The sequence below is a fragment of the Coregonus lavaretus genome (assembly GCF_964263955.1).
Source record: "Coregonus lavaretus genome assembly, contig: HAP1_SCAFFOLD_931, whole genome shotgun sequence".
Classification (NCBI taxonomy): domain Eukaryota; kingdom Metazoa; phylum Chordata; class Actinopteri; order Salmoniformes; family Salmonidae; genus Coregonus; species Coregonus lavaretus.
This window is the reverse complement of record NW_028157567.1, coordinates 90,835-115,888: the sequence shown is the minus strand read 5'-3', so window position 1 is coordinate 115,888 and position 25,054 is coordinate 90,835. Positions and strand designations below refer to the sequence as shown.

The following is a 25,054-nucleotide window of genomic DNA, read 5'->3' as shown; positions in this document are numbered from 1 at the left end:
GGATGGCAGAAAACTAAAACTGATCATCAGTTACTTTCCAAAATAAGTTATTAATATCATACCATCTTTTCCCAATCGTCAATCAATCAATCTGATCCATCCAATCCAATTAGATTGATCAGAAATCTGGAGCTGTAGAATGCAACCTTATAATAAATACATTTATACATTTTATTGGGATCCCCGTTAGCCGACGCCAATAGCGACAGCTAGTCTTCCTGGGGTCCGACACATAACGAAAAATACATTACAGACTAAAATACTTTACAATTTACATACATTTAAAAACATTAACATAGACAGACTTACATGCATTCATCATTTACTACATGTACTGAACATCTGACTTAACTAGGTTACTAGGTTACTAGGTTACTAGCTCCGATAGAGAGAGGCGTTGTGTTGGCCCGCGGCTGAATCTAGTTGATGATCCCTGGTTTAAGGTGACACCAAGAAGTTAAGTCTCCTCAACTTGTTCAACAGCCACACCATTCATTACCAGATTCAGCTGAGGTCTATAACTTGGGGAATGATTTGTACCAAATAAAATGCTCTTAGTTTTAGAGATGTTCAGGACCAGTGTATTACCAGCCACCCCATTCCAAAACGGACTGCAACTCTTTGTTTAGGGTTGCAGTGATTTCACTAGCTGTGGTTGCTGACGCGTACACTGAGTGGACAAAAAATTAGGAACAACTGCTTTTTTCCCATGACAGACTGACCAAGAGAATCCAGTTGAAAGCTATGATCATTTATTGATGTCACTTGTTAACTCCACTTCAATCAGGTTAAAGAAGGATTTTAAGCCTTGAGACATGGATTGTGTATGTGTGCCATTCAGAGGGTGCATGGGCAAGACAAAATATTTAAGTGCCTTTTGAACGGGGTATGGTAGTAGGTGCCAGGCGCACCGGTTTGTAAGAACAACTGCAACGCTGCTGGGTTTTTCCACACTCAACAGTTTCCCTTGTGTATCTAGAATGGTCCACCACCCGTCCAGCCAACTTAACAGAACTGTGGGAAGCATTGGAGTCAACGTGGGCCAGCTTCCCTGTGGAACGCTTTCGACACCTTGTAGAGTGCATATCATTGTTCACTCCTTAGTCTTCACGCAGTAGCTATATATGCAGTAGTATAATTTAAACTCTCAAAGCTGTCAATCAACAATATCAACAAATCAGAATGCCATTCCTGTTGCTATGCAAATTTGCTACATTTCCAATCCATCAAATTCAACAGTGATTCTATTTATCTGTATTTCCCTCGCACTACTCAGGGATGTATTCACTTGAAACAAAACTGAAGCAATCGCTGAAAACAGGGAGAGACTAACCCTGAACTTGTCCAATAAGAAACTGTGGTTTTCGGTGCAAAACGTTTTCCGTTGCAAAACTGTATGTATTCACTAATGAATATATCCCTGGTTGCATCACATCTCAGATGGAACTAACCCAGCTAGCACATTTGGTTCGTTTGGCGTTATGGGAACATATGCTTTAAGGTTTCACATTGGTTGTGGGAACAAAGCCATATGCTTCCTGAGCGGTAAAAATGTACGTTTTTTTTTTTTTTAACCTTCTGAGAAAAGAAGTGAAAATGTTGACTGTTCCGGGTTTATCTTTAGGTTGGGTTCATTTTTAGGTTGCAGGGAGGTTCTGAGAACGTTTTACTCTGGTTCCTTGATAGTTTTTTTTTTAACGTTTTTTTTTATTGTGTCACTATTTTATTTTTAATCTATTTGTTAATTGTAGTACTTTTTAACTGCATTGTTGGGAAAGGGCTCGTATGTAAGCATTTAAAACGGTAAAGTCTATACTTGTTGTATTCGGCGCATCTTTCCCGGGAGGTTTTATTAATGCTGTGAGAATGGAAATTATAGGTTATTTGGAAGTTTCTGAAAAACGTCCTTAAAACTTTCACTGAATATTTCAATAAGACTTTTAATAACACTGCTAGCTCAGGTTAACTGTTTTGAACTCCCAGCACACATAGGACACACGGACATTCATTTCCTTTGACATTAATCAGGCAAACACATTAATTTTTTATTGTGACACAGCATCAGTGAGATTCGAACCCATCATCTTCTGTTCTCTATCCATGGAATTAGTCCACTGCACCACCAGGATGGAGTTAGCATGTTAAGTTTTTTACGCATACAAAGCTGTTCATTTAAGTCTATTCAAACAGACCACTTTTTTTAAAGGAAACAAGCACTCATTAAGATTAGGTGTGGCCAATTAGTGTGCGCGGCCAACACACCTGAACACACTTAACAAGATAGAGGATAGAGACAGTTTTGTTGATGCTGAGAACAGAATGTATATGTTTTTAAATAACATTCTTAGAACGTTCTCTGAACGTTAAAGTTTTCTTGTGGGTTTTTTATGGAAAGTTTTCTTAACGCTCTCAGATTATTTTTTTAACATGACTTTAAATAGAACCAGGAGGCAACCTGTAGGACACGTTATGCTGAAGTACTGAAATTCCCACGTTGTTTCTTAACGTTCACTGAACTATTTGAGAACATTCCCAACGTCAAACCAGTTGGAGAACGTTCCTAGAACATTACCAAAATTGAGATTAAATGCAACCATGTTTGAACTTTTAGGAAACGTTCTGGTTAAAGTATTGAAATACCAATAAAAGAACGTTCCAAAGCCAAGCAACTACCTGCACCGTTCCCAGAAAGTTGTGGAAAGGTTTTAATGCAAAATAACCATAGGACAACCACGCTCTCACCAAGCTCGAAGAAACATATGGTTCTTAGAACGTTATGCGCTAGCTGGGAAGTGAGTTAGTTCCACGGTTCTAGAAGACCGTAGTGTCTCCATAGTCAGTGTTCCACCTAACATACGCGTCCAGGGTTGTGGGACTGACACTGGGCTTTATACGCTTCAGAGAATCCTCAAAGTCCCGGCAGCGGATGTTACGCATCTGTAAATGCAAAAAGCATCAGTATACACAGAAATATATTCTCTATTCAGACACATAAATATATTCTCTATTCAGACACATAAATATATTCTCTATTCAGACACACAAATATATTCTCTATTCAGACACAGAAATATATTCTCTATTCAGACACATAAATATATTCTCTATTCAGACACAAATATATTCTCTCTTCATACACAGAAATACACTACATGACCAAAAGTATGTGGACATCTGCTCTTCGAACGTCTCATTCCAAAATCAAGGGCATTACTATGGAGTTGGTCCCCCCCCTTTGCTGCTATAACAGCCTCCACTCTTCTGGGAAGGATCGTCTAGAATGTAATTGTATGCTGTAGCATTACGCTTTCCCTTCACTGGAACTAAGGGGCCTAGCCCCAGACCATTATTCCTCCTCCACCAAACGTTACAGTTGGCACTGTGCATTGGGGCAGGTAGAGTTCTCCTGGCATCCACCAAACACAGATTCGTACGTCCGACTGCCAGATGGTGAAGCGTGATTCATCACTCCAGAGAAAGTGTTTCCACTGCTCCAGAGTCCAATGGCGGCGAGCTTTACACCACTCCGGCCGACGCTTGGCATTGCGCATGGCGATCTTAGGCTTGTGTGCGGCTGCTCGGCCATGGAAACCCATTTCATGAAGCTCCCGATGAACAGTTCTTGTGCTGACGTTGCTTCCAGAGGCAGTTTGGAACTCGGTAGTGAGCGTTGCAACCGAGGACAGACCATTTTAACGCGCTTCAGCACTCGCCGGTCCCGTTCTGTGAGCTTGTGTGACGAACTAACTTGTTGGAAAGGTGGCATCCTATGACAGTGCCACGTTGAAAGTCACTGAGCTCTTCAGTAAGGCCATTCTACTGCCAATGTTTGTCTATGGAGATTGCATAGCTGTGTGCTCGATTTTATACACCTGTCAGCAACGGGTGTGGCTGAAAATGTCAAATCCACTCATTTGAAGGAGTGTCCACATACTTTTGTATATATAGTGTATATTCTCTATTCAGACACAGAAATATATTCTCTATTCATGTCAGATATAGTCTATTCTAGCTTTTAGCTGTTACAACTTACGTCACTAGCAGCCATGTTTTTCACTTGCTCTGGTCCCAGTTCTGTGTAAACAGACAAAACAAACATGATCAGGCACCAGGCATAAAGATATTGTGGAGACCTTAACCCAACACCTAGCGACCTCGTCAAGGGGTTCGGACCTCTTGGCGTAACGGTTAAGCTGTTGACAGTCGCTGGACCTGGGTTTGAGTCCTGGTCGGGGCTACCCATCAGGTCTGCTACAATATTATAATATACACTGACCGGACAGTTTATTAGGTACACCCAACTAGTACCGGGTTCGGACCCCACTTTGCCTCCAGAACAGCCTGATTTCTTCGGGGCATTCTACAAGGTGTCGGAAAAGTTCCACAAGGATGTCGGTCCATGCTACAGATTGGACGGTGGTACATTCATTCTGCGAACAGGCCGTTCCATCTCATCCCAAAGACGCTCTATTGGGTTGAGGTCTGGGGACTGTGCAGGCCACTCAAGTAAACTGAAACTCACTGTCATGTTTCAGGCTATGTTTTTCCACTCCTCAGTTGTCCAGTGGTGGTGATGGCCTGCCCACTGGAGCCGCTTCTTCTTGTTTTTAGCTGATAGGAGTGGAACCCGGTGTGGTCGTCCATCTGTGACAAGGATCGACGAGTTGTGCATTCCGAGATGCCGTTCTGCACACCACTGTTGTACTGCACCGTTATAAATACTTAGTGTCCCGTGTAGCTCAGTTGGTAGAGCATGGCGCTTGCAACGACAGGGTTGTGGGTTCGATTCCCACGGGGGGGCCAGTATGAAAATGTGTGCACTCACTAACTGTAAGTCGCTCTGGATAAGAGCGTCTGCTAAATGACTAAAATGTAAACATGTTATTTGTCTGTTTGTGACCCGCCTGTTAGCTTGCACAATTCTTGCCATTCTCCTTCGACCCCTCTCATCAACGAGCTGTTTTCCCCCACAGGACTGACGCTGACTGGATGTTTTGTTTGTCCCACCATTCTTGGTAAACCCTAGACACTGTGTCGTGCATTAAAAGCCCAGGAGGTCGGCCGTTTCAGAGGTACTGGACCCGGCGTGCCTGGCACCGACGATCATACCAGGCTCAAAGTCGCTTAGGTCACTTGTTTTGCCCATTCTGACATTCAGTCGAACAGTAACTGGATGCCTCGATGCCTGTTTTTATATAGTAGGTGTGATCCGGGGTGTACCTAATAAACTGTCCGGTGAGTGTATATATAGGTATAATAGATACATTGTCTATTACTATTGCATATAGCCATAACCTTTGGGCATTGGTACAGGCTGAAAGATCGGCCTTTACTCACCCCTGATTGGTCCAAGAGCAGCATCCTTAGCCAATGAGGTAAGATCACTTCCTGAATAGCCCCCTGTCATTCTGAGGAGGTTAGAGCATGTTTCGGTTGTATAGTTTTACGGTTTTATGCTTTGGGGGGGAAAAAATGTGGCCAAGGGTAGCATAGTGTGAGAACTTACTTTGCTAGATGGGCTAATTCCTTCTGGTTGAGTGGGTGTCCATGCTTTCCCAATAGATTATTCAGCAACTTGAAACGCGTCTGTGGCGATAGCAAACACATAACATTGTTTTTTTTTTTTATCTACCCGGTAAACTACTCAAGCCATAGCAAAGTTCAGAAACATGCAACGTGGGTTTACCTCCTCTGTTGGCAAGGACACGTACACCCGTTTGGCAAATCGCCTATAAAAAGGACAAATAAAATAACAAATTAGAACCGGTTCAGGGAACAGAACAGAAAACCCGGAAAATAAGGACATTTTTCAAGGAACAGAATCAGAACTGGGAACGAAAGTGATCTATACTGTTCCGGAACAGAACCGTTATTTTCCCGGTTGTTTTAGGCTACCTGCCCCCCCCCCCCCTCTGGTCCAATGTTAAGCCAACTCCAGGAAGTTCAAAGACATTCAAAGTTCCTTCCTTCATAGAAGCTGCTAATTCATATGTATAATTCAGATAATGTCATAACAACATGCCCAGTGTTTCAAGCCAAGCCTCCTCCTCCACCCTCTATCACCACCCGCAAAACTTTAGTCACATCTCGCGCCCTACACTTGTCTGTCCAATGCATGTACTGTACATGGCTTGCTGCTCTATCCACACAGTGTTAATTTAATGTTGAGCTAAATGTTTTTTAAAAAAAGAACAGAAATGAACGATATAAAATGTTCCTTATTTTTTGGGGTTTGAACCGGTTCAGAACTTTATTTTGTGTATCATATCCAGTACCTGAGAACAGCTTCGTCCAGCTCCTGTGGCCTGTTGGTAGCTCCCATCACCAGGACCCTCTCTGCACCTTCTGACTGCACCTGCAGGACATTAGTGGACACTAATCAGGAGACTAGTGTTGTTGAAGGATACCTACACTATATATATATATATATATATATATATATATACACAGCGGGGAGAACAAGTATTTGATACACTGCCGATTTTGCAGGTTTTCCTACTTACAAAGCATGTAGAGGTCTGTAATTTTTATTATAGGTACACTTCAACTGTGAGAGACGGAATCTAAAACAAAAATCCAGAAAATCACATTGTATGATTTTTAAGTAATTAATTTGCATTAGGAAAACCTGCAAAATCGGCAGTGTATCAAATACTTGTTCTCCCCACTGTATATTTTAAAAGTATGTGGACACCACTTCAAATTAGTGGATTCAGCTATTTCATCCACACCTGTTGCTGACAGGTGTATAAAATCGAGCACACTGCCATGCAATCTCCATAGACAAACATTGGCAGTAGAATGGCCTCACTGAAGAGCTCAGTGACTTTCAACGTGGCACCGTCACAGGATGCCACCTTTCCAACAAGTAAGTTCGTCAAATTTCTGCCCTGCTAGAGCTGCCCCGGTCAACTCTGAAGTGGAAACATTGTGAAGTGGAAACGTCTATTATCATGGCTCAGCCCCGAAGTGGTAGGCCACACAAGCACACAGAATGGGACCACAGAGTGCTGAAGCGCATAACAATTGTCTGTCCTCGGTTGCAACACTCACTACCGAGTTCCAAACTGCCTCTGGAAGCAACGTCAGCACAATAACTGTTTGTCGGGAGCTTCATGAAATGGGTTTCCATGGCCGAGCAGCCGCACACAAGCCTAAGATCACCATGCGCAATGCCCAGGAGAACACAAGCTGCCCGAATGCATAGTGCCAACTGTAAAGTTTGATGGAGGAGGAATAATGGTCTGGGTCTGTTCATGGTTCGGGCTAGGCCCCTTTGTTTCAGTGAAGGGAAATCTAAACGCTACAGCATACAATTACATTCTAGACGATTCTGTGCTTCCAACTTTGTGGCAACAGTCTGGGGAAGGCCCTTTCCTGTTTCAGCATGACAATGCCCCCATGCACAAAGCGAGGTCCATTCAGAAATGGTTTGTCGCGATCAGTGTGGAAGAACTTGACTGGCCTGCACAGAGCCCTAACCTCAACCCCATCGAACACCTTTGGGATGTATTGGAACGCAGACTGCGAGCCAGGCCTAATCGCCCAACATCAGTGCACGACAATTGAGAGCATCCTGTCGGGCTGTATCACCGCCTGGTACGGCAACTGCACCGCCCGCAACCACAGGGCTCTCCAGAGGGTGGTGCCGTCTGCCGAACGCATTAACGGGGGAAAACTACCCGCCCTCCAAGACACATACAGCACCCAATGTCACAGGAAGGCCAAAAAGATCATCAAGGACATCAACCATCCGAGCCACTGCCTGTTCACCCCACTATCATCCAGAAGGCGAGGCCAGTACAGGTGCATCAAAGCTGGGACCGAGAGAATGAAAAACAGCTTCTATCTCAAGGCCATCAGACTGTTAAATAGCCATCACTAGCACATTAGAGGCTGCTGCTGCCTATTGAAATCACTGGCCACTTTAAGAAATGGAATACTAGTCACTTTAATAATGTTTACATATCTTGGACTACTCATCTCATATGTATATACTGTATTCTATAATATTCTACTGTATCTTAGTCCATGCCGCTCTGTCATTGCTTGTCCATATATGTATATATTCTTAATTCCATTCCTTAGTAGTTTTGTGTGTATTGGGTATATGTTGTGAAATTGTGAGATATTACTTGTTAGATATTACTGCACTGTCTGAGCTAGAAGCACAAGCATTTCGCTACACCTGCAATAACATCTGCTAAACACGTGCATGTGACAAATAACATATGATATTGATATTATACTTTTTTTGACCTCACTAACGCTCTCGTGGCTGAATGGAAGCAAGTCCCCGCAGCAATGTTCCAACATCTAGTGGAAAGCCTTCCCAGAAGAGTGGAGGCTGTTATAGCAGCAAAGGGGGGGGACCAACTCCATATTAATGCCCATGATTTTGGAATGAGATGTTCGACGAGCAGGTGTCCACATACTTTTGGTAATGTAGTGTAGTGTACACAAGGTCTTTTTATAGCTCATTGATAACCCATACATAAAACATGAATAAAACAGTACATAGGCATTGCAACTGCCATTGATAATTGCAGTATGAGTAACATTACTGTGACATAACAAAGGGGTCTTACCCCATCGAACTGGATGAGGAACTCGGTTTTTAACCGTCGGCTGGCATCGTGTTCCCCTTCCCTCCTCTCACACAGAAGGCTGTCGATCTCATCTGGGAGGACGGCAAACAGCATCACCACAAGGTCAGTGAACAGCTACTGTCTGTTCAGTCTCTCAGAAACAAACACAACCAGGAAAATAAATTATACAATTAAATATAAACTGCAATATGCAGATCACTGTTAGACCTCAGATCACTGTTAGATGTCAGATCACTGTTAGACGTCAGATTACTGTTAGACCTCAGATCACTGTTAGACCTCAGATCACTGTTAGACCTCAGATCACTGTTAGACCTCAGATCACTGTTAGACGTCAGATCACTGTTAGATGTCAGATCACTGTTAGACGTCAGATTACTGTTAGACGTCAGATCACTGTTAGACGTCAGATCACTGTTAGACCTCAGATCACTGTTAGACCTCAGATTACTGTTAGACCTCAGATCACTGTTGGACGTCAGATTACTGTTGGACGTCAGATCACTGTTAGACCTCAGATCACTGTTGGACGTCAGATTACTGTTAGACCTCAGATCACTGTTAGACCTCAGATCACTGTTGGACGTCAGATTACTGTTAGACGTCAGATCAATGTTGGACGTCAGATCAATGTTAGACCTCAGATCAATGTTAGACGTCAGACATTCAATAAAATCAATCAAACCAACCAATGAAGATGATGGCAGGCTGTAGTTCTCTGGCCACAGCAAACAAAGCTCTGACCAGCTTCTCTCCCTCTCCCACCTGGAAAGGAGAGATACAGGTCAAAGGTCACTCAAGTACACTTTATAAAGTGGTTGTAAAGAGTGTATAAAAAGGCTACCACTAACGTTAGCTAATCCACTAGGTGAGACATCGCTCTACCTGGGTCCTGGTCTGAAGTAGTGCACTACCCTATAGGTCTTGGTCAAAAGTAGTGCACTACCCTCTGGGTCCTGGTCAAAAGTAGTGCTACTACTTAGAGAATAGGGTGCCATTTGGGACTCAGAAAATGACAACACTCTTCAGACCACTCACCCATTTAGAGGTCAGAGTGGCGGCACTGATGTTAAAGAAGGTGGCGTGGGATTCCATGGCTACTGCTTTGGCCTGGGTAGGGGGACAAAAGAGACCAATCATTATCAAGAGAAGGAGGAATAACCTCTTGGACATGCAGTCAACACCATGCGATGTCATGGTCACAAAACGTTTGACTCACCAGCATGGTCTTTCCGTTGCCTGGAGGGCCGAAGAGGAGCAGACCTCGTGCCGGGGATCTGAGACCAGTGAACAGCTAGAGGGGACCAACACAACACCAGACTGGAGTAGAGACAACACCATAGACTGGAGTAGAGACAACACCACCAGACTGGAGTAGAGACAACAACAGACTGGAGTAGAGACAACGCCACCAGACTGGAGTAGAGACAACACCATAGACTGGAGTAGAGACAACGCCACCAGACTGGAGTAGAGACAACGCCACCAGACTGGAGTAGAGACAACACCATAGACTGGAGTAGAGACAACACCATAGACTGGAGTAGAGACAACGCCATAGACTGGAGTAGAGACAACACCACCAGACTGGAGTAGAGACAACACCATAGACTGGAGTAGAGACAACGCCACCAGACTGGAGTAGAGACAACACCATAGACTGGAGTAGAGACAATGCCATAGACTGGAGTAGAGACAACAACACCAGACTGGAGTAGAGACAACACCATAGACTGGAGTAGAGACAACACCACCAGACTGGAGTAGAGACAACGCCATAGACTGGAGTAGAGACAACGCCATAGACTGGAGTAGAGACAACGCCACCAGACTGGAGTAGAGACAACGCCACCAGACTGGAGTAGAGACAACACCATAGACTGGAGTAGAGACAACACCACCAGACTGGAGTAGAGACAACGCCACCAGACTGGAGTAGAGACAACGCCACCAGACTGGAGTAGAGACAACGCCACCAGACTGGAGTAGAGACAACGCCACCAGACTGGAGTAGAGACAACGCCACCAGACTGGAGTAGAGACAACACCACCAGACTGGAGTAGAGACAACGCCACCAGACTGGAGTAGAGACAACACCACCAGACTGGAGTAGAGACAACGCCACCAGACTGGAGTAGAGACAACGCCACCAGACTGGAGTAGAGACAACGCCACCAGACTGGAGTAGAGACAACACCACCAGACTGGAGTAGAGACAACGCCACCAGACTGGAGTAGAGACAACGCCACCAGACTGGAGTAGAGACAACGCCACCAGACTGGAGTAGAGACAACGCCATAGACTGGAGTAGAGACAACGCCACCAGACTGGAGTAGAGACAACACCATAGACTGGAGTAGAGACAACACCATAGACTGGAGTACAGACAACACCATAGACTGGAGTAGAGACAACGCCATAGACTGGAGTAGAGACAACGCCACCAGACTGGAGTAGAGACAACGCCACCAGACTGGAGTAGAGACAACGCCACCAGACTGGAGTAGAGACAACACCATAGACTGGAGTAGAGACAACGCCACCAGACTGGAGTAGAGACAACGCCACCAGACTGGAGTAGAGACAACACCACCAGACTGGAGTAGAGACAACGCCATAGACTGGAGTAGAGACAACACCATAGACTGGAGTAGAGACAACACCATAGACTGGAGTAGAGACAACGCCACCAGACTGGAGTAGAGACAACGCCATAGACTGGAGTAGAGACAACGCCACCAGACTGGAGTAGAGACAACGCCATAGACTGGAGTAGAGACAACACCACCAGATTGGAGTAGAGACAACGCCACCAGATTGGAGTAGAGACAACGCCACCAGACTGGAGTAGAGACAACGCCATAGACTGGAGTAGAGACAACACCACCAGACTGGAGTAGAGACAACGCCACCAGACTGGAGTAGAGACAACGCCATAGACTGGAGTAGAGACAACACCACCAGACTGGAGTAGAGACAACACCACCAGACTGGAGTAGAGACAACACCATAGACTGGAGTAGAGACAACGCCACCAGACTGGAGTAGAGACAACACCATAGACTGGAGTAGAGACAACACCATAGACTGGAGTAGAGACAACACCATAGACTGGAGTAGAGACAACGCCATAGACTGGAGTAGAGACAACGCCACCAGACTGGAGTAGAGACAACGCCACCAGACTGGAGTAGAGACAACGCCACCAGACTGGAGTAGAGACAACGCCACCAGACTGGAGTAGAGACAACGCCACCAGACTGGAGTAGAGACAACGCCACCAGACTGGAGTAGAGACAACGCCACCAGACTGGAGTAGAGACAACGCCACCAGACTGGAGTAGAGACAACGCCACCAGACTGGAGTAGAGACAACGCCACCAGACTGGAGTAGAGACAACGCCATAGACTGGAGTAGAGACAACGCCACCAGACTGGAGTAGAGACAACACCATAGACTGGAGTAGAGACAACACCATAGACTGGAGTAGAGACAATGCCATAGACTGGAGTAGAGACAACAACACCAGACTGGAGTAGAGACAACACCATAGACTGGAGTAGAGACAACACCACCAGACTGGAGTAGAGACAACGCCATAGACTGGAGTAGAGACAACGCCATAGACTGGAGTAGAGACAACGCCACCAGACTGGAGTAGAGACAACGCCACCAGACTGGAGTAGAGACAACACCATAGACTGGAGTAGAGACAACACCACCAGACTGGAGTAGAGACAACGCCACCAGACTGGAGTAGAGACAACGCCACCAGACTGGAGTAGAGACAACGCCACCAGACTGGAGTAGAGACAACGCCACCAGACTGGAGTAGAGACAACGCCACCAGACTGGAGTAGAGACAACACCACCAGACTGGAGTAGAGACAACGCCACCAGACTGGAGTAGAGACAACGCCACCAGACTGGAGTAGAGACAACACCACCAGACTGGAGTAGAGACAACGCCACCAGACTGGAGTAGAGACAACGCCACCAGACTGGAGTAGAGACAACGCCACCAGACTGGAGTAGAGACAACGCCATAGACTGGAGTAGAGACAACGCCACCAGACTGGAGTAGAGACAACACCATAGACTGGAGTAGAGACAACACCATAGACTGGAGTAGAGACAACACCATAGACTGGAGTAGAGACAACGCCATAGACTGGAGTAGAGACAACGCCACCAGACTGGAGTAGAGACAACGCCACCAGACTGGAGTAGAGACAACGCCACCAGACTGGAGTAGAGACAACACCATAGACTGGAGTAGAGACAACGCCACCAGACTGGAGTAGAGACAACGCCACCAGACTGGAGTAGAGACAACACCACCAGACTGGAGTAGAGACAACGCCATAGACTGGAGTAGAGACAACACCATAGACTGGAGTAGAGACAACACCATAGACTGGAGTAGAGACAACGCCACCAGACTGGAGTAGAGACAACGCCATAGACTGGAGTAGAGACAACGCCACCAGACTGGAGTAGAGACAACGCCATAGACTGGAGTAGAGACAACGCCACCAGATTGGAGTAGAGACAACGCCACCAGACTGGAGTAGAGACAACGCCATAGACTGGAGTAGAGACAACACCACCAGACTGGAGTAGAGACAACGCCACCAGACTGGAGTAGAGACAACGCCATAGACTGGAGTAGAGACAACACCACCAGACTGGAGTAGAGACAACACCATAGACTGGAGTAGAGACAACGCCACCAGACTGGAGTAGAGACAACACCATAGACTGGAGTAGAGACAACACCATAGACTGGAGTAGAGACAACACCATAGACTGGAGTAGAGACAACGCCATAGACTGGAGTAGAGACAACGCCACCAGACTGGAGTAGAGACAACGCCACCAGACTGGAGTAGAGACAACGCCACCAGACTGGAGTAGAGACAACGCCACCAGACTGGAGTAGAGACAACGCCACCAGACTGGAGTAGAGACAACGCCACCAGACTGGAGTAGAGACAACGCCACCAGACTGGAGTAGAGACAACGCCATAGACTGGAGTAGAGACAACGCCACCAGACTGGAGTAGAGACAACGCCACCAGACTGGAGTAGAGACAACGCCATAGACTGGAGTAGAGACAACACCATAGACTGGAGTAGAGACAACGCCACCAGACTGGAGTAGAGACAACGCCACCAGACTGGAGTAGAGACAACGCCACCAGACTGGAGTAGAGACAACACCATAGACTGGAGTAGAGACAACGCCACCAGACTGGAGTAGAGACAACGCCACCAGACTGGAGTAGAGACAACGCCATAGACTGGAGTAGAGACAACGCCACCAGACTGGAGTAGAGACAACACCATAGACTGGAGTAGAGACAACGCCACCAGACTGGAGTAGAGACAACGCCACCAGACTGGAGTAGAGACAACGCCACCAGACTGGAGTAGAGACAACGCCACCAGACTGGAGTAGAGACAACGCCACCAGACTGGAGTAGAGACAACGCCATAGACTGGAGTAGAGACAACCCCATAGACTGGAGTAGAGACAACACCACCAGACTGGAGTAGAGACAACGCCACCAGACTGGAGTAGAGACAACGCCATAGACTGGAGTAGAGACAACCCCATAGACTGGAGTAGAGACAACACCATAGACTGGAGTAGAGACAACACCATAGACTGGAGTAGAGACAACGCCATAGACTGGAGTAGAGACAACGCCATAGACTGGAGTAGAGACAACGCCACCAGACTGGAGTAGAGACAACACCATAGACTGGAGTAGAGACAACGCCATAGACTGGAGTAGAGACAACGCCACCAGACTGGAGTAGAGACAACGCCATAGACTGGAGTAGAGACAACACCATAGACTGGAGTAGAGACAACGCCATAGACTGGAGTAGAGACAACGCCATAGACTGGAGTAGAGACAACCCCATAGACTGGAGTAGAGACAACCCCATAGACTGGAGTAGAGACAACCCCATAGACTGGAGTAGAGACAACACCATAGACTGGAGTAGAGACAACGCCATAGACTGGAGTAGAGACAACGCCACCAGACTGGAGTAGAGACAACGCCATAGACTGGAGTAGAGACAACACCATAGACTGGAGTAGAGACAACACCATAGACTGGAGTAGAGACAACGCCACCAGACTGGAGTAGAGACAACGCCACCAGACTGGAGTAGAGACAACGCCACCAGACTGGAGTAGAGACAACGCCACCAGACTGGAGTAGAGACAACGCCATAGACTGGAGTAGAGACAACGCCACCAGACTGGAGTAGAGACAACGCCACCAGACTGGAGTAGAGACAACACCACCAGACTGGAGTAGAGACAACACCATAGACTGGAGTAGAGACAACACCATAGACTGGAGTAGAGACAACGCCACCAGACTGGAGTAGAGACAACGCCACCAGACTGGAGTAGAGACAACGCCACCAGACTGGAGTAGAGACAACACCATAGACTGGAGTAGAGACAACGCCACCAGACTGGAGTAGAGACAACGCCACCAGACTGGAGTAGAGACAACACCATAGACTGGAGTAGAGACAACGCCACCAGACTGGAGTAGAGACAACACCATAGACTGGAGTAGAGACAACACCACCAGACTGGAGTAGAGACAACGCCATAGACTGGAGTAGAGACAACACCATAGACTGGAGTAGAGACAACGCCATAGACTGGAGTAGAGACAACGCCATAGACTGGAGTAGAGACAACGCCATAGACTGGAGTAGAGACAACGCCATAGACTGGAGTAGAGACAACGCCATAGACTGGAGTAGAGACAACACCATAGACTGGAGTAGAGACAACGCCATAGACTGGAGTAGAGACAACACCATAGACTGGAGTAGAGACAACGCCACCAGACTGGAGTAGAGACAACGCCATAGACTGGAGTAGAGACAACACCACCAGACTGGAGTAGAGACAACGCCACCAGACTGGAGTAGAGACAACGCCACCAGACTGGAGTAGAGACAACGCCATAGACTGGAGTAGAGACAACGCCATAGACTGGAGTAGAGACAACACCATAGACTGGAGTAGAGACAACACCATAGACTGGAGTAGAGACAACGCCACCAGACTGGAGTAGAGACAACGCCATAGACTGGAGTAGAGACAACGCCACCAGACTGGAGTAGAGACAACACCATAGACTGGAGTAGAGACAACACCACCAGACTGGAGTAGAGACAACACCATAGACTGGAGTAGAGACAACACCACCAGACTGGAGTAGAGACAACACCATAGACTGGAGTAGAGACAACACCACCAGACTGGAGTAGAGACAACACCATAGACTGGAGTAGAGACAACACCACCAGACTGGAGTAGAGACAACGCCACCAGACTGGAGTAGAGACAACGCCACCAGACTGGAGTAGAGACAACGCCACCAGACTGGAGTAGAGACAACGCCACCAGACTGGAGTAGAGACAACGCCACCAGACTGGAGTAGAGACAACGCCACCAGACTGGAGTAGAGACAACGCCACCAGACTGGAGTAGAGACAACGCCACCAGACTGGAGTAGAGACAACGCCACCAGACTGGAGTAGAGACAACGCCATAGACTGGAGTAGAGACAACGCCACCAGACTGGAGTAGAGACAACACCATAGACTGGAGTAGAGACAACACCATAGACTGGAGTAGAGACAATGCCATAGACTGGAGTAGAGACAACAACACCAGACTGGAGTAGAGACAACACCATAGACTGGAGTAGAGACAACACCACCAGACTGGAGTAGAGACAACGCCATAGACTGGAGTAGAGACAACGCCATAGACTGGAGTAGAGACAACGCCACCAGACTGGAGTAGAGACAACGCCACCAGACTGGAGTAGAGACAACACCATAGACTGGAGTAGAGACAACACCACCAGACTGGAGTAGAGACAACGCCACCAGACTGGAGTAGAGACAACGCCACCAGACTGGAGTAGAGACAACGCCACCAGACTGGAGTAGAGACAACGCCACCAGACTGGAGTAGAGACAACGCCACCAGACTGGAGTAGAGACAACACCACCAGACTGGAGTAGAGACAACGCCACCAGACTGGAGTAGAGACAACGCCACCAGACTGGAGTAGAGACAACACCACCAGACTGGAGTAGAGACAACGCCACCAGACTGGAGTAGAGACAACGCCACCAGACTGGAGTAGAGACAACGCCACCAGACTGGAGTAGAGACAACGCCATAGACTGGAGTAGAGACAACGCCACCAGACTGGAGTAGAGACAACACCATAGACTGGAGTAGAGACAACACCATAGACTGGAGTAGAGACAACACCATAGACTGGAGTAGAGACAACGCCATAGACTGGAGTAGAGACAACGCCACCAGACTGGAGTAGAGACAACGCCACCAGACTGGAGTAGAGACAACGCCACCAGACTGGAGTAGAGACAACACCATAGACTGGAGTAGAGACAACGCCACCAGACTGGAGTAGAGACAACGCCACCAGACTGGAGTAGAGACAACACCACCAGACTGGAGTAGAGACAACGCCATAGACTGGAGTAGAGACAACACCATAGACTGGAGTAGAGACAACACCATAGACTGGAGTAGAGACAACGCCACCAGACTGGAGTAGAGACAACGCCATAGACTGGAGTAGAGACAACGCCACCAGACTGGAGTAGAGACAACGCCATAGACTGGAGTAGAGACAACGCCACCAGATTGGAGTAGAGACAACGCCACCAGACTGGAGTAGAGACAACGCCATAGACTGGAGTAGAGACAACACCACCAGACTGGAGTAGAGACAACGCCACCAGACTGGAGTAGAGACAACGCCATAGACTGGAGTAGAGACAACACCACCAGACTGGAGTAGAGACAACACCATAGACTGGAGTAGAGACAACGCCACCAGACTGGAGTAGAGACAACACCATAGACTGGAGTAGAGACAACACCATAGACTGGAGTAGAGACAACACCATAGACTGGAGTAGAGACAACGCCATAGACTGGAGTAGAGACAACGCCACCAGACTGGAGTAGAGACAACGCCACCAGACTGGAGTAGAGACAACGCCACCAGACTGGAGTAGAGACAACGCCACCAGACTGGAGTAGAGACAACGCCACCAGACTGGAGTAGAGACAACGCCACCAGACTGGAGTAGAGACAACGCCACCAGACTGGAGTAGAGACAACGCCATAGACTGGAGTAGAGACAACGCCACCAGACTGGAGTAGAGACAACGCCACCAGACTGGAGTAGAGACAACGCCATAGACTGGAGTAGAGACAACACCATAGACTGGAGTAGAGACAACGCCACCAGACTGGAGTAGAGACAACGCCACCAGACTGGAGTAGAGACAACGCCACCAGACTGGAGTAGAGACAACACCATAGACTGGAGTAGAGACAACGCCACCAGACTGGAGTAGAGACAACGCCACCAGACTGGAGTAGAGACAACGCCATAGACTGGAGTAGAGACAACGCCACCAGACTGGAGTAGAGACAACACCATAGACTGGAGTAGAGACAACGCCACCAGACTGGAGTAGAGACAACGCCACCAGACTGGAGTAGAGACAACGCCACCAGACTGGAGTAGAGACAACGCCACCAGACTGGAGTAGAGACAACGCCACCAGACTGGAGTAGAGACAACGCCACCAGACTGGAGTAGAGACAACGCCATAGACTGGAGTAGAGACAACCCCATAGACTGGAGTAGAGACAACACCACCAGACTGGAGTAGAGACAACGCCACCAGACTGGAGTAGAGACAACGCCATAGACTGGAGTAGAGACAACCCCATAGACTGGAGTAGAGACAACACCATAGACTGGAGTAGAGACAACACCATAGACTGGAGTAGAGACAACGCCATAGACTGGAGTAGAGACAACGCCATAGACTGGAGTAGAGACAACGCCACCAGACTGGAGTAGAGACAACACCATAGACTGGAGTAGAGACAACGCCATAGACTGGAGTAGAGACAACGCCACCAGACTGGAGTAGAGACAACGCCATAGACTGGAGTAGAGACAACACCATAGACTGGAGTAGAGACAACGCCATAGACTGGAGTAGAGACAACGCCATAGACTGGAGTAGAGACAACCCCATAGACTGGAGTAGAGACAACCCCATAGACTGGAGTAGAGACAACACCATAGACTGGAGTAGAGACAACGCCATAGACTGGAGTAGAGACAACGCCATAGACTGGAGTAGAGACAACGCCACCAGACTGGAGTAGAGACAACGCCATAGACTGGAGTAGAGACAACACCATAGACTGGAGTAGAGACAACACCATAGACTGGAGTAGAGACAACGCCACCAGACTGGAGTAGAGACAACGCCACCAGACTGGAGTAGAGACAACGCCACCAGACTGGAGTAGAGACAACGCCACCAGACTGGAGTAGAGACAACGCCATAGACTGGAGTAGAGACAACGCCACCAGACTGGAGTAGAGACAACGCCACCAGACTGGAGTAGAGACAACACCACCAGACTGGAGTAGAGACAACACCATAGACTGGAGTAGAGACAACACCATAGACTGGAGTAGAGACAACGCCACCAGACTGGAGTAGAGACAACGCCACCAGACTGGAGTAGAGACAACGCCACCAGACTGGAGTAGAGACAACACCATAGACTGGAGTAGAGACAACGCCACCAGACTGGAGTAGAGACAACGCCACCAGACTGGAGTAGAGACAACACCATAGACTGGAGTAGAGACAACGCCACCAGACTGGAGTAGAGACAACACCATAGACTGGAGTAGAGACAACACCACCAGACTGGAGTAGAGACAACGCCATAGACTGGAGTAGAGACAACACCATAGACTGGAGTAGAGACAACGCCATAGACTGGAGTAGAGACAACGCCATAGACTGGAGTAGAGACAACGCCATAGACTGGAGTAGAGACAACGCCATAGACTGGAGTAGAGACAACGCCATAGACTGGAGTAGAGACAACACCATAGACTGGAGTAGAGACAACGCCATAGACTGGAGTAGAGACAACACCATAGACTGGAGTAGAGACAACGCCACCAGACTGGAGTAGAGACAACGCCATAGACTGGAGTAGAGACAACACCACCAGACTGGAGTAGAGACAACGCCACCAGACTGGAGTAGAGACAACGCCACCAGACTGGAGTAGAGACAACGCCATAGACTGGAGTAGAGACAACGCCATAGACTGGAGTAGAGACAACACCATAGACTGGAGTAGAGACAACACCATAGACTGGAGTAGAGACAACGCCACCAGACTGGAGTAGAGACAACGCCATAGACTGGAGTAGAGACAACGCCACCAGACTGGAGTAGAGACAACACCATAGACTGGAGTAGAGACAACACCACCAGACTGGAGTAGAGACAACACCATAGACTGGAGTAGAGACAACACCACCAGACTGGAGTAGAGACAACACCATAGACTGGAGTAGAGACAACACCACCAGACTGGAGTAGAGACAACACCATAGACTGGAGTAGAGACCACTACACAACTGTGAAGCCTGATTCCCACAATAGGGCCGACCTCAACCGTACTGTGCTGGCTCTGATACTTTCATTTCAAATTGTCCTTTTCAGCACGGTTTCAGCAAATATGGTGGATGTGTAACCAGACCAGACCAATGCAGCTCAGCTTGGCTTGGGTAGGTTTGACCCTAGAATGTGAATCAGGCATAACTGACAGAGAGCAGCTCATAACTGACAGATAGCAGCTCATCACTGACAGATAGCAGCTCATCACTGACAGATAGCAGCTCATCACTGACAGATAGCAGCTCATCACTGACAGATAGCAGCTCATCACTGACAGATAGCAGCTCATCACTGACAGATAGCAGCTCATCACTGACAGATAGCAGCTCATCACTGACAGATAGCAGCTCATCACTGACAGAGAGCAGCTCATAACTGACAGAGAGCAGCTCATAACTGACAGAGAGCAGCTCATCACTGACAGATAGCAGCTCATCACTGACAGATAGCAGCTCATCACTGACAGATAGCAGCTCATCACTGACAGATAGCAGCTCATAACTGACAGATAGCAGCTCATCACTGACAGATAGCAGCTCATCACTGACAGATAGCAGCTCATCACTGACAGAGAGCAGCTCATCACTGACAGATAGCAGCTCATAACTGACAGATAGCAGCTCATCACTGACAGATAGCAGCTCATCACTGACAGATAGCAGCTCATCACTGACAGATAGCAGCTCATCACTGACAGAGAGCAGCTCATCACTGACAGATAGCAGCTCATCACTGACAGATAGCAGCTCATCACTGACAGATAGCAGCTCATCACTGACAGATAGCAGCTCATCACTGACAGAGAGCAGCTCATCACTGACAGATAGCAGCTCATAACTGACAGATAGCAGCTCATCACTGACAGATAGCAGCTCATCACTGACAGATAGCAGCTCATCACTGACAGATAGCAGCTCATCACTGACAGATAGCAGCTCATCACTGACAGATAGCAGCTCATCACTGACAGAGAGCAGCTCATCACTGACAGATAGCAGCTCATCACTGACAGATAGCAGCTCATCACTGACAGATAGCAGCTCATCACTGACAGATAGCAGCTCATCACTGACAGAGAGCAGCTCATAACTGACAGATAGCAGCTCATCACTGACAGATAGCAGCTCATCACTGACAGATAGCAGCTCATCACTGACAGATAGCAGCTCATCACTGACAGATAGCAGCTCATCACTGACAGATAGCAGCTCATAACACAGAGTAGAAAGGAAACAATCTCACCTCAGGTCTGAGTGCAGGCAGGATAACTATCTCCTGGAGAGCCTGTTTAGCCAGCTCCTGTCCTGCTATGTCTTCAAAGCTCACTGCTGACCCACTGAAATACACAGACACACATGTTTGAATGACTCCAGAACCACAGCAGTCTCAATTACAGTCATGGGTTAAATTACAGGAGAGCTAGGCACCGCCTTAACAAAGGTACCAGTGTGGGCCCCCTCAAAAGTCGAAGATTTTGACGTCAGGGCATCCCCAAGAGTCTATGTATAATTTGATCCTGACTGCAGTCCACTATCATCGTATCTAGAATCCCTCCATTGAATGTGCTGAGGGTCTTCTCTATCATAGCCTGGTCATACATCTGTTTGTACTGTATAGCCAACTCCCTAGACAATGATCAAAAGACTACACGGATAGATCCAGGCTAGGCTACTTCTCTACCCTACCTGTCCACGATCTCATTCAGTATGAGGTTGGCCAGCTTGCTGTCCACATTCTTAAAGTTCTTCATATCCCTCCTCTGTGGTTCCTTTGATGCTGCTGCCGGTCTGCCATTCTGTCCTCGTCCTGCAGCCCGAGGGACAACCTTAAAGAGAGCACTCCATAAGACCATAAAAATACACTTCACATAAAACAAAAAGCCTACACTATGAGCAACAATGTCCCATTTGAAACAGTACTACTCAGAAACGTTGTTTTCTGTAAACTGTTACATTGACATTTTAGTCATTTAGCAGACGCTCTTATCCAGAGCGACTTACAGTTTTTTTTTTCATACTGGCCCCCCGTGGGAATCGAACCCACAACCCTGGCGTTGCAAACGCCATGCTCTACCAACTGAGCTACATCCCTGCCGGCCATTCCCTCCCCTACCCTGGACGACGCTGGGCCAATTGTGCGCCGCCCCATGGGTCTCCCGGTCGCGGCCGGCTACAACAAAGCCTGGATTCGAGCCAGGATCTCTAGTGGCACAGCTGCGCCACTCGGGGAGGTTGTAAGACTAGGACTAAATCGTTTATGGGACCAGGTATAAGAGACAGTATAGGACAAGGCCTGTACTTTAATTGGACCAGGGATACCTTGATATTGTTAGTCTTGCTTGAGACAGTTCTTCCAGTGCTCGCTGGCTTGCTATGACTGGACATGGAACCACCTGGACCTGGCTGGTTCTTTGGACCAGTAGGCCTCACTGGAGGGGTAGGGAGATGGCCCGATGGACTCTGAGAGCTGTTTCTCTTTTTAGACGCCGATGCACCTTCTGTGGTGATGGAGAGAGAGAGAGAGGATGGAGAGAGAGAGAGAGAGAGAGAGAGAGAGGATAGAGAGAGAGAGAGAGAGAGAGAGAGAGGATGTAGAGAGAGATGTAGAGAGAGGATGGAGAGAGAGAGAGAGAGAGAGAGGATAGAGAGAGAGAGAGAGAGAGAGAGAGAGAGAGGATGTAGAGAGAGAGAGGATGGAGAGAGAGAGAGAGAGAGAGAGAGAGAGAGGATGGAGAGAGAGAGAGAGGATGTAGAGAGAGAGAGAGATGTAGAGAGAGAGAGAGAGAGAGAGATGTAGAGAGAGAGAGAGAGATGTAGAGAGAGAGAGGGAGAGAGAGGATGGAGCGAGAGAGAGAGAGAGAGAGAGAGAGAGAAAGAGAGGATGGAGAGAGAGAGAGAGACCCTACTATACGCACTACAACTATTTGCACATTGCTAACACATAGCTGGTAATATAACACTTGAAATGTCTATATATTTTTAAACCTTGTTGAGTGAGGGGGAGAGAGAGAAAGAGAGATAAAAGTACTGATCTTAGTCAGGGATTTCTTTACAGCACAAATCTTTATAGCTCAAATCTAAGAGTGGCATCACTTCAAATGTGTTGTGAGAGAAGACTGCAGCATGACTCATATATTACCAGTATGGGAAGTTATCATGATGTGATATAATCTAAAAAAAAACGTCAGACAGCTGACCTAAAAGAGCGAGTCGGTCCTTTGCCATGGTGAGATTGGTGATCATCTTAGTTTGAAGCCTCTTTGCCCGATCATAATGTTCTCCTAAAGTGAAAGTGAAAGAAAGAGAAACATGGTAACTGGCCAAAACACAAACCACCTCGTATTAACTTGAAAGACGATGAGGTAGGAATTAGTTTACCTTGTCCTATGACTTCAATAGCAATCCCCTTTTGAAGCTCTGAAATGCCTTTCTGATACCACTGGACTGCCTCCTCCTTGACACCTGCCATCACAAACCCACAGGCTCAGAGTCACAGATAGAGAGAGAGAGAGAGATAGAGAGAGAGAGAGTACACAGACAGACAGACAGACACACACACTCACTCTCTCACACACACTCACTCTCTCACACACACTCACTCTCACACACTCACTCACTCTCACACTCACTGACTCACTCTCTCTCTCTCACGCGCACACACACATATACACACACACACTCCCAGTGAGCCATTGCATATGCTTGCATACAGTCACACAACATGTATGATTAGCTTCGAAGCAACCAAGAGTTTTGACATTGTAAAACTCTCTTGGTTTCATCGAAGCTAATGTATGATAAACATCTACAATATAAAAAATATAAAAAAAGATGAGATGCATTCAACCTTTGTCATCTTCATCGATCTTGAGTGCCACGGATATGTATTGAAATGCCTGTTTATGGTAGCTTCTAATGAGATCTCCGTTGTCTTTGCCGTCCCCAGCCCTAACTTTGTCCGACATGGTAGTGAAATACTGTAACGTTACAACTCTACACAACTAGTTACAGTAGCTAGTTACCATTTTCATATCCAGGAGGTGATCGTAAACCTGTCTATTTTATCATAATAACAAAACCACTGTAGAGATCCAGTCCACACAGTTCCAAGACATCGGTGTCTTGTTGTAACAGGAAGTTGGCGCTACGCATGCGTGGAACACCGGACTTGTCTAACACGTAAACAAGACCCCACATACGGTAATAAGTGTATAGATAATGGTATACAGACAAGTACATCGACAAGCACTGAGAGTAGATAAAGTGTGGAAGTTTACCGTGGCATACCAAAACTAATGTAATATTCATTATTTTTTAAGAAATACCAGAGAGGATAAGGCGAAGCGAGAGGGATAACTGGGCCCAAAATCTGTCTTCTCCAGCTTCTCTTTTTTTTTTCTTTTTTTTTTGCTCAACAACCGGCGAGTTTTTGTATGAAGGTCAATGAGTGTCGCGTTTGGTTAATTAACACAAAATTGAATGGCTTATTTTGTTACGTGTGGCTTATTTCATCGAATAAAAGTTTCGTAATGTTTAGGTTGTTACGAGTCTACTGATATAAGTAGGACACGCCAACTTTGAGAGAAAAAAAAACACTTTATATCGGAGTTCTTCCCGTTGTTCAAGCGCATATCTACCCTCTCATTGGCTAGAATGGTCCCACCTTGATCTTACGTTTACGTTTACATTTCAGTCATTTAGCAGACGCTCTTATCCAGAGCGACTAACAGTTAGTGAGTGCATACATGTTTTTTTCAATTATTTTTCATACTGGCCCCCCGTGGGAAACGAACCCACATCCCTGCCGGCCAAACCCTCCTTAGTCCACTGC

At 47.3% G+C, this 25,054-nt stretch overlaps 1 protein-coding gene across 1 annotated transcript; it reads right to left on the bottom strand.

Moving 5' to 3' along the window:
• Nucleotides 1–2,024: 2,024 nt before the first annotated feature.
• On the bottom strand, nt 2,025–24,352 carry LOC311125246 (spastin-like). The gene is made up of 16 exons (XM_084199298.1): nt 24,071–24,352; nt 23,602–23,685; nt 23,421–23,504; nt 22,543–22,721; nt 21,910–22,049; nt 21,467–21,560; nt 9,829–9,903; nt 9,648–9,719; nt 9,299–9,374; nt 8,589–8,680; nt 6,276–6,355; nt 5,687–5,729; nt 5,507–5,586; nt 5,338–5,408; nt 4,034–4,074; nt 2,025–2,937 (listed from the first exon to the last, which is right to left on the bottom strand). The coding sequence occupies exons 1-16, from the start codon at nt 24,186–24,188 to the stop codon at nt 2,812–2,814; spliced, it is 1,455 nt and encodes a 484-aa protein (XP_084055424.1). The 5' UTR covers nt 24,189–24,352; the 3' UTR covers nt 2,025–2,811.
• Between the last annotated feature and the right edge of the window lie 702 nt (nt 24,353–25,054).

Bases quoted from the DNA above. Each gene is read 5' to 3' on its own strand.
- LOC311125246 (XM_084199298.1), bottom strand. From the start codon at position 24,188: ATGTCGGACAAAGTTAGGGCTGGGGACGGCAAAGACAACGGAGATCTC. The intron at 23,686-24,070 runs GTTGAATGCATC...TTGTGATGGCAG, and splicing joins GATCGATGAAGATGACAAAG to GTGTCAAGGAGGAGGCAGTC. The intron at 6,356-8,588 runs GTAAGACCCCTT...AATGTCCTGCAG, and splicing joins TCCTCATCCAGTTCGATGGG to GTGCAGTCAGAAGGTGCAGA.